Genomic DNA, 12,555 nt, shown 5'->3' on the forward strand with positions numbered 1-12,555 from the left:
TCTGTTAGCTGTCTTTGACAGCTGTCACGTATTAGACCCTGCCTCCCCAGGCCTCACTTTGACCACTTTATCATAACAAGCTAAAACAGACCATCTGTGGATTATGAAGAGGCGGCAAGCAGTTACTGCGAGTGTTTGATAACTTCATTGTATTGTCTGCCTTTTGTTCCACTGATGGATAATGAATATTGGTGTTGTTGAAAAATATTTTCTACAGTATGTTTCATTCCCTCCGCTGTGAGCTCTGCTCTGAAGTCGCGCTGCTGTCCACTGTGTGTGGAAGAGCTCAGCAGCCCTGCCCTCCTGCAGACAGGCAGGGAGGACTAGCAGAGGCATCTACAGATAGATTCATATAGAGTAAAAAATGTTGCAATCTGGTATTGAGACTGATTGGCAAGCCCTCAGCCACCCGCCAAAGTCGCTGTTGAGAGTAGCTTTGTTACCTGCCACTGCCGAAATCTACCCACATTTCGTTGGTGTGTGGCTGCGCCCTGCTCAGAGGTGTGTGATTTGACCTGGATATGAAGCCTCTGTAGCGCAAAATAACATTAGTTTATACAGAGATGAGACTCAGCCCTCTCCTCTCATCTCATTCCAGCAGTGGCGGTCCTATTATACTAAATGGTCCATGTACTAAATGCATGTAGGAGAAACCCTGGAAGGCCTTCATGTAGCACATATTTTGCAAATGTTCTTCTGCACTGTTAACATTTGAAAACATGTCACATGCCAAGAAAATAATTAGGACGCTTGTCTTAGATATTTTAACTTGATATGGGTTGAATTCAGGTTGAAAATTATCAATTAAAGGACCACTTGTAGAGATCTTTAAAACCCTATACGGACCAAGAACTGCTGTTTTTCTGTAGCAGCCGTCTGAACTTTATAAATCCTGGAAGTGGGCGTATGACAGTAATCTTATAACGAGACTGAGCTGCTGAACTGTCATACTCCCACTGCAGAGGTGTTTTCTCTAGACTTTATTTACACCAGTAACACATTGCTTTTCACACTGACTGCTTTGGCAAACATTGACTAGCTATGGGTTATGGGCCAGGAGAGCTTGTCTTTACTATTGAGGAAGTACGCAGGTGGATAAACTGATGCAGGAAAACATGTAGGCAGAGCCCTCAGCCTGTCATTTTGTGTCCAGTTGAACTTCTGTTATACTCCATATGATCACCCCTTTTGTCCTGAAATGGCAACATACAGCCTACTTGTCTTGCTTTTAAATAAGCAGTCAGCACGAGACTTGGGCAGTATAGAGAGAGCTAAACGAAGGAAATGGTGAGCCGTGAAGTTGTTGGTCTGGCAGTTAAGGTTACAGTATATCAGTTTACAGTTTAGGCGGCAGGTTCTAAAGACTGAAGCACACAGCTCCTATGTGTCATTTCCCAACCTCAGGAAAAGCGTAGCTATGATGATCAGCTCCGCCTACATTGAGGGAGTATTGTCTGCAGTGGAGTACAGTCACGTTGAGGTGTTTTACACAAATACTCCCCCTAACACTGTGTACCGCAAGAAAAGGTATGAAAGGTATGAAATCTAGTTGGCATGCAGTTATGTTGAGTTTGGGCTGGTTTAATGTGTCTTTTTGGTGTCATTGTTACTAAACTTGTGCATGATCAGCATACTGTCACTGCATAACTTTGGTGTTAACTGGCATCAAGGATTACAGAAGACATCTTTCATTTTGATGGAAGAATATCTGTCTCTGTAACACACTTAGCCACATAACACACCCTGTCAAATTTAGAGTGTAACCAAATGTCATAATTGTTGTAGGGTTGCACTAAAGTGAACAGTCGCCCAAAATATCATAGGAAATTGAAACTGGGCAGCTTGATGTTGAGTCGAGTGCAAAACTGAGCAACTTCAGTCAATGATATAATGAATTACCATAATACTTAGGCCTGGATGATATAACTAGAAAGTTGATCACAGTTAGGGCTGGGTGGTATGACAAAATTTTCATATCATGGTTTTTTTTTGTTTTTTTTGTTTTTTTCGGTTTCACGGTATTTGACGGTTACCCACATTTTCTTCTAATGAGAAAAGAATGATTGCAGTTGATTAGCTTTAAAAGGCCATTTTACTGTCATAAGGACTTTATCATGTTTTTTTTCATGTCCAGACACAGGTAAAAGCATGACCCCTTCAAAGTATGGTTACATGGCGGGGACGACTATACGATTAAACGTCCCCACCCACAGTAGTCAGCACCAGAAATACTAGTAGTTTAAAATATTGATCAATATTTAATTCATGCATGATATCAGTTATCTGTTGCCTCTAAGATTTTATGCAGCCATCCGCCACTAGTCGGGGCTGTGGAAATGAAACATATATATATATATATATATATATATATATATATATATATATATATATATATATATATATATATATATATATATATATTCACTCGACTGGAGAAACATGTGACCACATTAAGCACATACACAGACATAAACCTGCGAGCAGAGCTGCTGCTGCTGCCACTGCTAGCACTGCTAGCGTTAGCCACACTGTGTGTCAGGCGGGTAGCTAAGGTTATAGCTCTGGGTCCTTTACCCGCAGACACTGTGACCCTCTTTGGTCTGAAAAGGTGAAGCATTTATTGAACTGTTGTCATGTTTTGTACATTCATGTGTAAGGTTTGTATTGCACAGCGCAAAGTAGCGCACATTTCAGCAGCATTTAAAGTACGATTTGGCGATTGTAGACTGATTAACGGCTGCAAATGGTTCTTAATACATGCAGTATTTTTTTCAGACAGTGTTTAACATTATAAATGAATAAATTCTGGTAAATTTTAACTGCTTTCTGAGTGTATTCTTAGTGTTAGACTAGTCAGCTAGTGTAAATTAAATTTTGCGTTTAATTGACAGGGAAGTTAGTTGCCAGGAACAGCCCTGGTGCACACGCTCAAGCAAGCATGCCTGTGGTGTTGGTGTACAGCAGTGAAATGGGTCCCCGCTGGAACACTTTCCCGCTGCACACGTTCCAGGTGTTGTTTGGGCTATTCATCGGTATGGCGGTATATGAAAAATTAATATCATAACGAAAATAAAGACTGGTTTTCAGTACAAACCGGTATAATGCACAGGCCTAGTCACAGTAGTGAAATTTCATATCGGTAGATATCGATAACTATTGATCATGTAACTCAGAACTGATGACATGTTACGTACTCTAAAGGGTAGAGGCAAAGGTGATAAAATGTTTGTTGTCTTACCAGTCTTGGCCAAGAAGCTTTTCCTGTAGTTAACAAACAATGCTCGTCTGATAGTTGTCCATCCATCCATCCATTCTCTACCACTTTTTAGCAGTCGTTTCATGGTAGCAGCTGGCTTAGCATCACGTCTTTCTCTTTACCAACTCTGTCCAGTTCCTCCACCTCAGCTGGCTCCTTTTGACATGGAGGAGCAACATGTTCTACTCAGAGTTGTCACTGGATGTCTGAGTCCCTCACCCTCTGATAGTTTTCTTGTTTATCTGCACTCATTTTGAATGCTGTTTCTGTTGTCTCACTTGTCAGTCCATGCTGTTTGTTGTCACAAGTCACTACACGCTGTTTCTCATGTGTTGCTGGTGCAACCGAATCAGGCACCTGTTAAATGATTGGTTGTTTGCGTGTCAGTCATGGCATCTAGGGCAAAGGTCGGCAACCTTGACTCTCAGAAGAGCCATTTCTGTCCCCAAAAAATCTGCCTGGAGTTGCAAATATTAAATTCTCTATTTTCATCTGAAACTTTTTTGGGGGGTAACCTAGGGAGATTAGAGACGAGCCAACGGCAAAATTTCAAGGAAAAGGCACTGAGCCATAGACATAGACTGTGGAGCACATTTTAGTTGGCTTTTTTTTCTCATGTTCATTTCCATTTAACTTTTTTGTCCAAATCCATATGGAGCCACTGGACAGGGGCAAAAGGGCCACACGAGGCTCCAGAGCTGTAGGTTGCTGACCACTGTCCTGGGGATATAATGGATGTTTAGGAGCAGTGGCGTATTCGTTATGTGCTTTCATGGTGGTTTGCATTTGATGTATTTATGTGAAGATATCTAATGTTTTATGAAACTGCTTTCTTATTGCAATTAATGGCACATTTACCTCCAATTCATATCGTCATCGTTTTATTGTCCAGGCCTAATAGTGCTAACTGTATTCCACGACTAAAACTCTTATATGTAAACATCATGGGTTAATGAGCATCTTTCATAGCCATAAATAGTTTTTCAGCCATACAAAGGGCATTTCACTCAGTGTGGTCTCACAGCTTAAAGACAACAATGTGTTGTAATGGAACAATGATCATTTAAATGGTACGAATTTTACAATAATAACATTAAGGTGTCTGATGCATCCCTGACAGAAAACATATGGAAGTGGGCTAGTTTTACTTTAATGCAAGAGTACTGCTGCGACATTGAAGCTATGAGAGGTGCCTTAATTTTTTTTAAGGACATAGTCGTTGATATGACACTTTTTCCCCTGTTAATGTTGTCACACGAATCTCCTGAAACTATCCAATAATGTTTTGGACATTCATGTTTACAGCAGGACTCTAATTTTCAGTGTCTAAATGAACAAAATATGAAATAATTTTGTTTTCATATCTGATTAATGTCTGGATTATTGTCACTTTTTGTGGAGTATAACTAACAGATAACCACAATGTTTTCTCTCCTTCTCTGTCAGTTGTTCCTTATTGACTTTGGTTTGGCGAAGAAGTATCGAGACAACCGAACACGACAGCACATCCCCTACAGAGAAGACAAGAACCTGACTGGCACAGCACGCTATGCCTCCATCAATGCACACCTGGGCATTGAACAGAGGTCTGTGCACACATTTAGTATTTGATTATCAAAGAAAAAGATTTTCCTTTTTACTCTGACACTTGAAAGAGAAATGTTTCTAGAAATATTAAAATGTGTATGGATTTGTTTGGTATCTCAGTTGAGAAATGCAACCAAAACAGGGCTCGAGTTTCCTTTCACAGGGATCATGGTCTTAGCAACATTAATGCAGCCAATCTTTTCAGTTCCATTACCACAAAAAGAAAAAGGAAATATCTCATAAACATTGTTTTTTGTGTAAGAGGCAGTGTTACCTTGCTTGTGCACTCAACAACTATTATCATTGTTTTCTGCAGTCGCCGTGATGACATGGAGTCACTAGGCTACGTGCTGATGTACTTCAACAGAACCAGTCTGCCATGGCAGGGATTAAAGGTATGAAAATATAACTGACTGTGCAGGTGAATGGTCTTTAGCCACCTCTCTCGATTACATATTATAAACCGATTATAGTATATGTTTTATGCTGCTGGTGATGCTTTTTGTAGTTAAAATAAACAGCTTTAAAATTTAATACTCACCTTCAATCTGTGGTAGATTGGCCTTGTCCAGATTATACGAGGGGGTTAGTGAGTCCCAGTGTATGGAAGAAAATGTCATTTTATGTCACTACTACAACAACAGAAAGCAGTGAGCTGTGTTATTCTGCAGAAGTAATACCCCAGTGTATTAATTTTACAAAAGCTACTGTTGTCAGTGTCACAGTGGACTTAAAAAGACATTGCAGTGGTAGATTCTACAAGCATTGTTAATGTTTTGCGTGTTTTTCAGGCTGCCACAAAGAAGCAGAAGTATGAGAAGATTTCAGAGAAGAAGATGTCCACCCCTGTTGAGGTCCTCTGTAAGGTAAGAACATGTTAAACACAGGGGCAGTGGTGAAAATTATCCATCTTCACATCCATACAACTCAACTTTATGAATGCGTGTTCCAGGGTTTCCCAGCAGAGTTTGCCATGTATCTGAACTACTGCCGTGGCTTGCGCTTTGAGGAGGCTCCAGACTACATGTATCTGCGCCAACTGTTCCGCATCCTCTTCAGGTAAACACATACATGGATACCTAAGCAAAAAGGCAGTTTATGCAGTGGCCAGTTTTGATTCCATAGCTGATTTACATCTATCCTCTATACTACCTGAGACAAAAGTAACTAGTGCAAGGACACATTTGCAAAGGCGACAGTCATAGTCTACTTCACTCCATCACTTGTGATTTTGCCATCTGTTACAGGTATTTAATGTTAAGTTTTACAAATGGCTGTAGACTATATATAGAGGTGTTTCAGTTTCTATGCCCCCAGTGACAGCCAAGACCAGATACAGAAGTTCAGTTAGGCTTCTTTGAGAAAATACATTTTATATCCACAATATTAAAGGTCGACTTCACTGTGATATCATAAAGTTCTGCAGTTCACAATACTAAAATATTATACATATATTAATATTATAGTATATTTTAATGTTAAAATTAAATTCTTGTGTGAAAATGTACTTAGATTAAAGCTACAACAAGGAACTTTTATGCTGTATCGATTTTTTTAGGCTGCTGTGGACAAAGATGGTGTTTCCACCACCATAACAAAAAATGAAATGTCAAAACAAAACTGAATTATCAAAAGAAAAATCTGCTCTTACTTTTACCAGGCTAGTTCACTGGAACTTTGAAAATGTAAACACAGACTTGTTTCATCTGATTTCATGGAGAACCCAACCCAGTGGCAGGAATTAAGAATAACTTAATTGAAAAAGCCAGTTTTCTGAAGGATGGACTGTTTCATAACCAGCTAAAAACTGATTTGAAAATAAAAAGCAGCACTCTTCATGTGCTACATTTAAAAAAAAAAGTCCTGAATATTAACAAGCAACTTCAGGTAGAAGAAATTTGTCTGCTTCACATTATTTGTTTTCTTGAATAATGGATTTGTATTTGCTGCATCCCTACTATCACCAACATGTATTCCTTTAGATTCTTAAGTAAAACAGCAGACTGATATGTATGCAGTCATCATCTTGGAATAATTTTCTTTCCTTTCTACTATCTTTTTCCTTCTTCCCTCCTCTTCTCTCCTGTCTGACTTTGCTTTCCGTCTCCTGCTCCTTTTCCTCTGCTGTCCCCCCGTCCTTCCATAGCCCCTTTCAAAGCGTCGGCTGATGAGAATGTTGTGCAATAATGTGTTTCTATTTGTTTTAGGACTCTGAACCACCAGTATGACTACACATTTGACTGGACCATGCTGAAACAGAAAGCAGCCCAGCAGGGGGCCTCCTCCGGGGGCCAGGGCCAGCAGGCACAAACCCCCACAGGCAAGCAAACTGACAAACCCAAGCCTAACATGAAAGGTTAGTAGCAAACAGCCAAGCGACGTTTTTTACAGACACCAATTGCTCATATATTCAGTCAGTATTGTATTTAGGACTATTAGATAATGTTATATTCCCTAACCCACACCCCAGTGCCCCTTTTTTAAAAAAAAGAAAAGAAAAAAGAAAAAAACAATAAAAAAAAAAAAAAAATTGGAAATGAAAAGCAAATGAAGCTTATTATTCCTGTTGGAATGATGAAGCCAGACAGCATTTTAAGTTTGAGGAGGCACCCTAAAAGAAAAAAAAAAACAAAATAGAAGAAGTTGACACAATTGGTCTGTCTTGCAGAAGCAAAGACGTCCTTGGGGAATTTGACTACTAACTTTGCTGCCATGCTATTCTGTTCCTTTGTTGGGACTGGACAACGGGCTCTCTCTGTTGTGACACTGCTCTAATGCCAACCAACTCGCTCTGATCACACACTATGACTCTCCTGCAGTCTGTCTTTATTAACATTCCATCTCCAAACTGGACAGTGTTGAAATTATCTTCATTGTCTTTTCCTCCTGATATAACACTTGTTTTCCTTTCCTTATTTGATTGTGACATTAATGATCCACATTTGGTGTCAAGCAGATGGAGACTAGGTGTTGCTCATTAGGAACAACAACTTGAAGAATACTGGTCTCTCAGGACTGGAATAAAGGGTATATACCAATGATGTTACTCTATGCTGATGTTCCTGAGTTGCAATAATGAAGTCTCCACCTTGCATTCGCACAGGAAACAAACACATGGAAAATGCTGCAAAAATGGTAAAGAGTTATTGTGTAATTAACCTCACAGTCTGGTTCAGAAAGAATTCAGGCACAAGTTCTAGCCGCGTAATAGAGGAGACATATTTTACAATCCCATCTACAAACAGGAATATTCTTTGATGTTGTGATATTGATTAAGTGACAAAACCTGCTTGAAACACAACCAGATATCTGATACTTATGTTTCAAGTAGGATTCTCATACACTTGCTATCACTTATCCACTTTGACTTTTTCTCTTTTATTTAAAACCAGTTTAGTTATTAATTACATAAATGTCTTAAAACATGTGTTTGCTTTTCCTTGACCATTTTGTACGGTGGTGCTTTTGGTTTTCACAAATTGCAACCACATTTCACAAAATGTTTTTAGAAAACATAACATTAAGCAAAATGCAACGACAATCCATGGGACCTTCAGTGGGACAGCAATATTTGTCGGTAGCTGTTAAAGTCCCCCCTGTTCTTCTGTTTAAAACCGTTTAATATGAAGCAGCAAAACAGGACATGTGGGGTTTTAATCAGCAGAAACTTAACACAACTCTTGTACCACTGAAAGCAAACATGAAACTGTAAAATAAAGATGAACACACTGGCCCTTTTTATAAATCTTTCTCTCTGGTGTAGACAGAGCTGAGTCTCACAAGACGAGCTTTGTTTGAGGAGGAGAAGTGGGCTATCTATCTTTAGTTTTAGAGGGATTACATTAATGAATTATTCTTGTTGGGAAGCTTTTATTGCACTTTGAGTAATGTAATGAGTTTTCGTCAACTCCTCACTGCTCCAGAGTGGAGCAGTCACACTGCATATTGGAGAAGCACACACCAGAGGAGTGAGAAAAATGCAGCCAACCAACACCAAAATGCAGGGTGTAAACCTGGAATATAGGAGATATTTGCTCAGCATAATTGTAATCCCTTCAAAAGGAAATGAAAGAAACAATTTAGCTGAAATTGTATTAGATTTTTTTTTATGTATACAATGTGGGATGTGTCATGTGGCGAGTTAGATGGTAAGTGATGGCAGAGGTTTTTTGAAAATTTGAGCTGACAATCTTGTTTGTACTTTTAACAAAACCATTCCCTAAGACCTAGTATGATTTTATGATTATGCTTTTCTTCTCCAAATAAGGTAACCATTAAAATTCCTGACTTTGCAATTATAGTTTTTTTTTCCCATTGTTTGTGTATTGCACCTCAGGGTCACCATAACTAAAGTCTGTTTCCTTTATATATGAAACTGGATTGAGCTTGGCCATGAGTTTGTGGTGTACTTCACTTTACTGTTTCACCAGGTTGTTCCTCCACTGGTGTTTTACCGCTTGGTTTCAGCTTCAGCAGGTTTAGTGTCAACAGTCACACAGTCAGGAACGTCTGAGATGAAGCCCTTCAAAACTATCAAAGGCACTTTGTTCATAACATTATTGGAAAACTGGCTTATGAGTCAATTCAATTGTACAGTCTAAAACATGTTATGCTGAAAACCAGATTTTAGTGCTGCGGCACTCTTCAGTCATAATGTCAGTTATCTGCTAATAGCTTCCAAAAGCATTCACAGAATGACTTCATTGTTCCTGTAGTTTGAGGATTTTACATCCATCTAAACTGCAGTAAAATAAACTTGATAATGAGACATACATACAACATTTATCCAGACCAAATGAAAATCCTCTGAACCACCCTTAATGACTAGAACTGAATATCTCCTGCATCCTCTGCCACAGACAGTTATCACTTCTTTGCTGAACAACAAGTCTGTGTTGAATTTAGAAATAAACAAAAGAAATCTCTGTTGTTTTACCTGGAAAAATCACACTCGGTGCAGAAATATATCAGTTATGACGACATTAGCATTGTCTCGTTCAGCCAATCAATACAGAATGGGGGGAGAAAAAGGTACTTGGTCTATTAGTTGTCTGTAGTCATGTAAATTCTAACAAAATGTCGATTTCAGGATTTACTTTTAACTTAAGTCATGTTGGTTCTGCCTGCTCTTGCCTTATTGTACACGAGACACCTCGTCTGACTTCTCCTCGGGCCAAAGACTTATTAGACCTAGACGATGTTTCGACATGTCCAATTTCTCCCTTCACCAAACACACTCCTTTACATTTGCATATTTGATGGAACTGTAATTTCTGGTAAGAAAAAGGCGTGCAACTAAAATAAGTGAAACCTCGGAAACTGTGATCTCGCAGCAGTGTGTCTGTGTAACTGTACGTAAGTCTCTTTTGAGCTGAGCTCTTATGAGTCTCTTGTGACCTTCAGTAGTGGAATTCTTCAACTGTACACTGACAAACTCAAGTCGCCACATTAATTTTTGTTTTCACACTACTGCTTTGTCAGTACACAGTTTCCATGTCAACGATCAAAGGTCATGTGTATCAAACTACTAATGCAGTTTTATTAAATTTAATTTCCCCATATAATTTAGGACTTGTATTATGTTGGACAGAACTAAATATTTCAAATGAAAACTTTCTGGATGTTTTTATCCATAAATTTCAACAGTGTGGATTCTGGAAGAATATTTAGAGGAAAAACATGGATGAAGAAAAACTTAATTTAGATTATATTTGTGCAGTTGTGCAGTTTTAGATTTTCATCATCAGTTAATAATCAATTTAGTGAAATGGTTAATGCTGTGTTTTTACCTAACAAATGCTGAATGTTGGCATTTGTAACTTCAGGATTGACACAAGACCATTTGTGTATAGAGATGTCTGTGTGTCTTAATGACATCAGGTGAGTTGCAGTCAGCAGACACTTCTTGAAGTTTGAAGGTGTGTCTTTAACTAATGACAAGCTTGTCCTCAGTCGAGCTGCTGTAAAATGGTCGATGAAGACATTTCAGTTCCTATAAATTCTTTGCAATAACAGATACAAGTACAAACATGGGTACAGGAGAGAAAATAAACTTCAAACCAGAGACTGAGATAGAAGCTACAAAGGTACTGTGAGCTGAAAACAGACACATTCTCTCTGCTCTCCTCCACTTCTGAGCTCAGTCTCAACACACACTGTTTGAAGGGGAGAAATGCAGTCATGGCTGCAGTCTGTGAGACGGGACCTCAGTCTGGATCTAGAGGCAGGTTAGCTGTGCTGTGACCTCAGTCCAGACAGGATGCATCTTGATGGTGTGACGATGGAAAAGCCTTAATGGTGAACCACCAGCACGGTCATGGGTGCCCAAGTCTCATAAGCAGTTCACATGTGTATTCTGAACTATATATCCTCCGAATCAGGTCAGGACGTCATCCGAACGTATCCTGTCACACATGCAGCATGCACCCAAAGATTGTCTGGATCAGACATATTCATACTTGTTGAAAATAATCTTTACATTTTAGGTGAGGAGTGGCGCCGGCAGTGCGTGAAGGAAGAGGAGGAGGACTAATCTGTAATGACTGTTTTTGCGTTTATATCAATACAAACTGAGTCTGAAATTAACAAACTGTGATGGAAGTGGAGTAGGTGAGCTGACTGCACTCTGCCTGTCTGCAGGAGAGACACTCGTGGTGTTCTGTGTTTTGCAGGACACGCTTAACGTTTCTGACTGTATTCTGATGTTTTCACGACACAGACGATGAAGAAAGGCATTAAAACAGGAGCTAAAAAAATACTAGACTTGTGTAGGCAGATAGACTGGATGAAAATGAAATGATACAGGTGAGCAGCTGCAAACCGTGCAGCATCATCAACACGCCCACCCGTTCGCTCTGAACAATGATCTGCTCTGTATGCACATGAGGCTCACCTAGACTGAGGACTAGGGAGCTGGCAGGGTTAAGTACAAGTCAAAAAATGCAGGCATTTGTGTTCACACATGCAGCTCCTCCAGGTAGCATCTGGGTAATTACAGAGCTGCAGTGCATGTATGAAAGGGCTTATCATTGTTTGTCTGGTCCAAACCCACAGAAGAGCTACTGTAGCACAAACTGCTTAAATAGTGAAAGCTACCAATATTAGAAAGGTGTCAGAACACACCTTTCACACAGAGCATCCGTGCTGACCCCGTTCATTGCCAATAGCACCTCCAATGGGCGTGAGTGTTAGAACTGGACCATGGAGCAATGGAAGAACGTGGTCTGGTGTTGACAAGGTGTTCACTTAGCCTCCAAATTACCCAGAACTAAATCCAATCGAGCATCTTTGGTGTGTATTTGTGTCTTTGGTGTGTGTATCTACAGACACAGGCCTGAGCTGTTGTCTGTCCTGTGATGTGCGAGTATCATGAGTAAATTGTTCGAAACTTGAGATCCTCTTCAGTGAACCTGAGCCCGCAAGTTAATTAACCTGTTCACTGACTCACGCTTCTTGCCTGCTACAAGGAAGAGCGAACTGCGAAAATGAGGCAAGATCCCACATCACTCCCTCCTGTATTCATAATATTTGTGGAGATTTATCAAGTTAATTACTGTATAAATCAGCCCTGTGAGAAAAGCAACTACTTGAGTGCTTCATTCAACTCAGTACTGCTTTCCTGTCAAGAGTCCACTCCCTGCCCCTGCACTGAGTCGAAGGTCGGCCCCGCGCTGTACTCGCTCAGCTGAGAGCCCACTCTCTGCTCTGAGCTG

General features: G+C 39.8%; 1 protein-coding gene across 3 annotated transcripts in view; it reads left to right on the plus strand.

Moving 5' to 3' along the window:
• The window catches only part of csnk1a1 (casein kinase 1, alpha 1), a 35,376-nt gene that overhangs the window by 20,743 nt on the left and 2,078 nt on the right, over positions 1 to 12,555 (plus strand). For 2 of the 3 annotated variants that reach the window (XM_084718560.1, XM_084718562.1), the window contains 5 exons: positions 4,703 to 4,842; positions 5,160 to 5,238; positions 5,635 to 5,709; positions 5,796 to 5,902; positions 7,051 to 7,199. In XM_084718560.1, the coding sequence (XP_084574686.1) occupies positions 4,703 to 4,842; positions 5,160 to 5,238; positions 5,635 to 5,709; positions 5,796 to 5,902; positions 7,051 to 7,199 (550 nt within the window). The remainder of the gene's footprint in view (positions 1 to 4,702; positions 4,843 to 5,159; positions 5,239 to 5,634; positions 5,710 to 5,795; positions 5,903 to 7,050; positions 7,200 to 12,555) is intronic. The other variant, XM_084718561.1, reaches the window with a different exon arrangement.

The sequence above is a fragment of the Lutjanus erythropterus genome, chromosome 5 (assembly GCF_056507025.1).
Source record: "Lutjanus erythropterus isolate fLutEry1 chromosome 5, fLutEry1.hap2, whole genome shotgun sequence".
NCBI lineage: Eukaryota > Metazoa > Chordata > Actinopteri > Lutjaniformes > Lutjanidae > Lutjanus > Lutjanus erythropterus.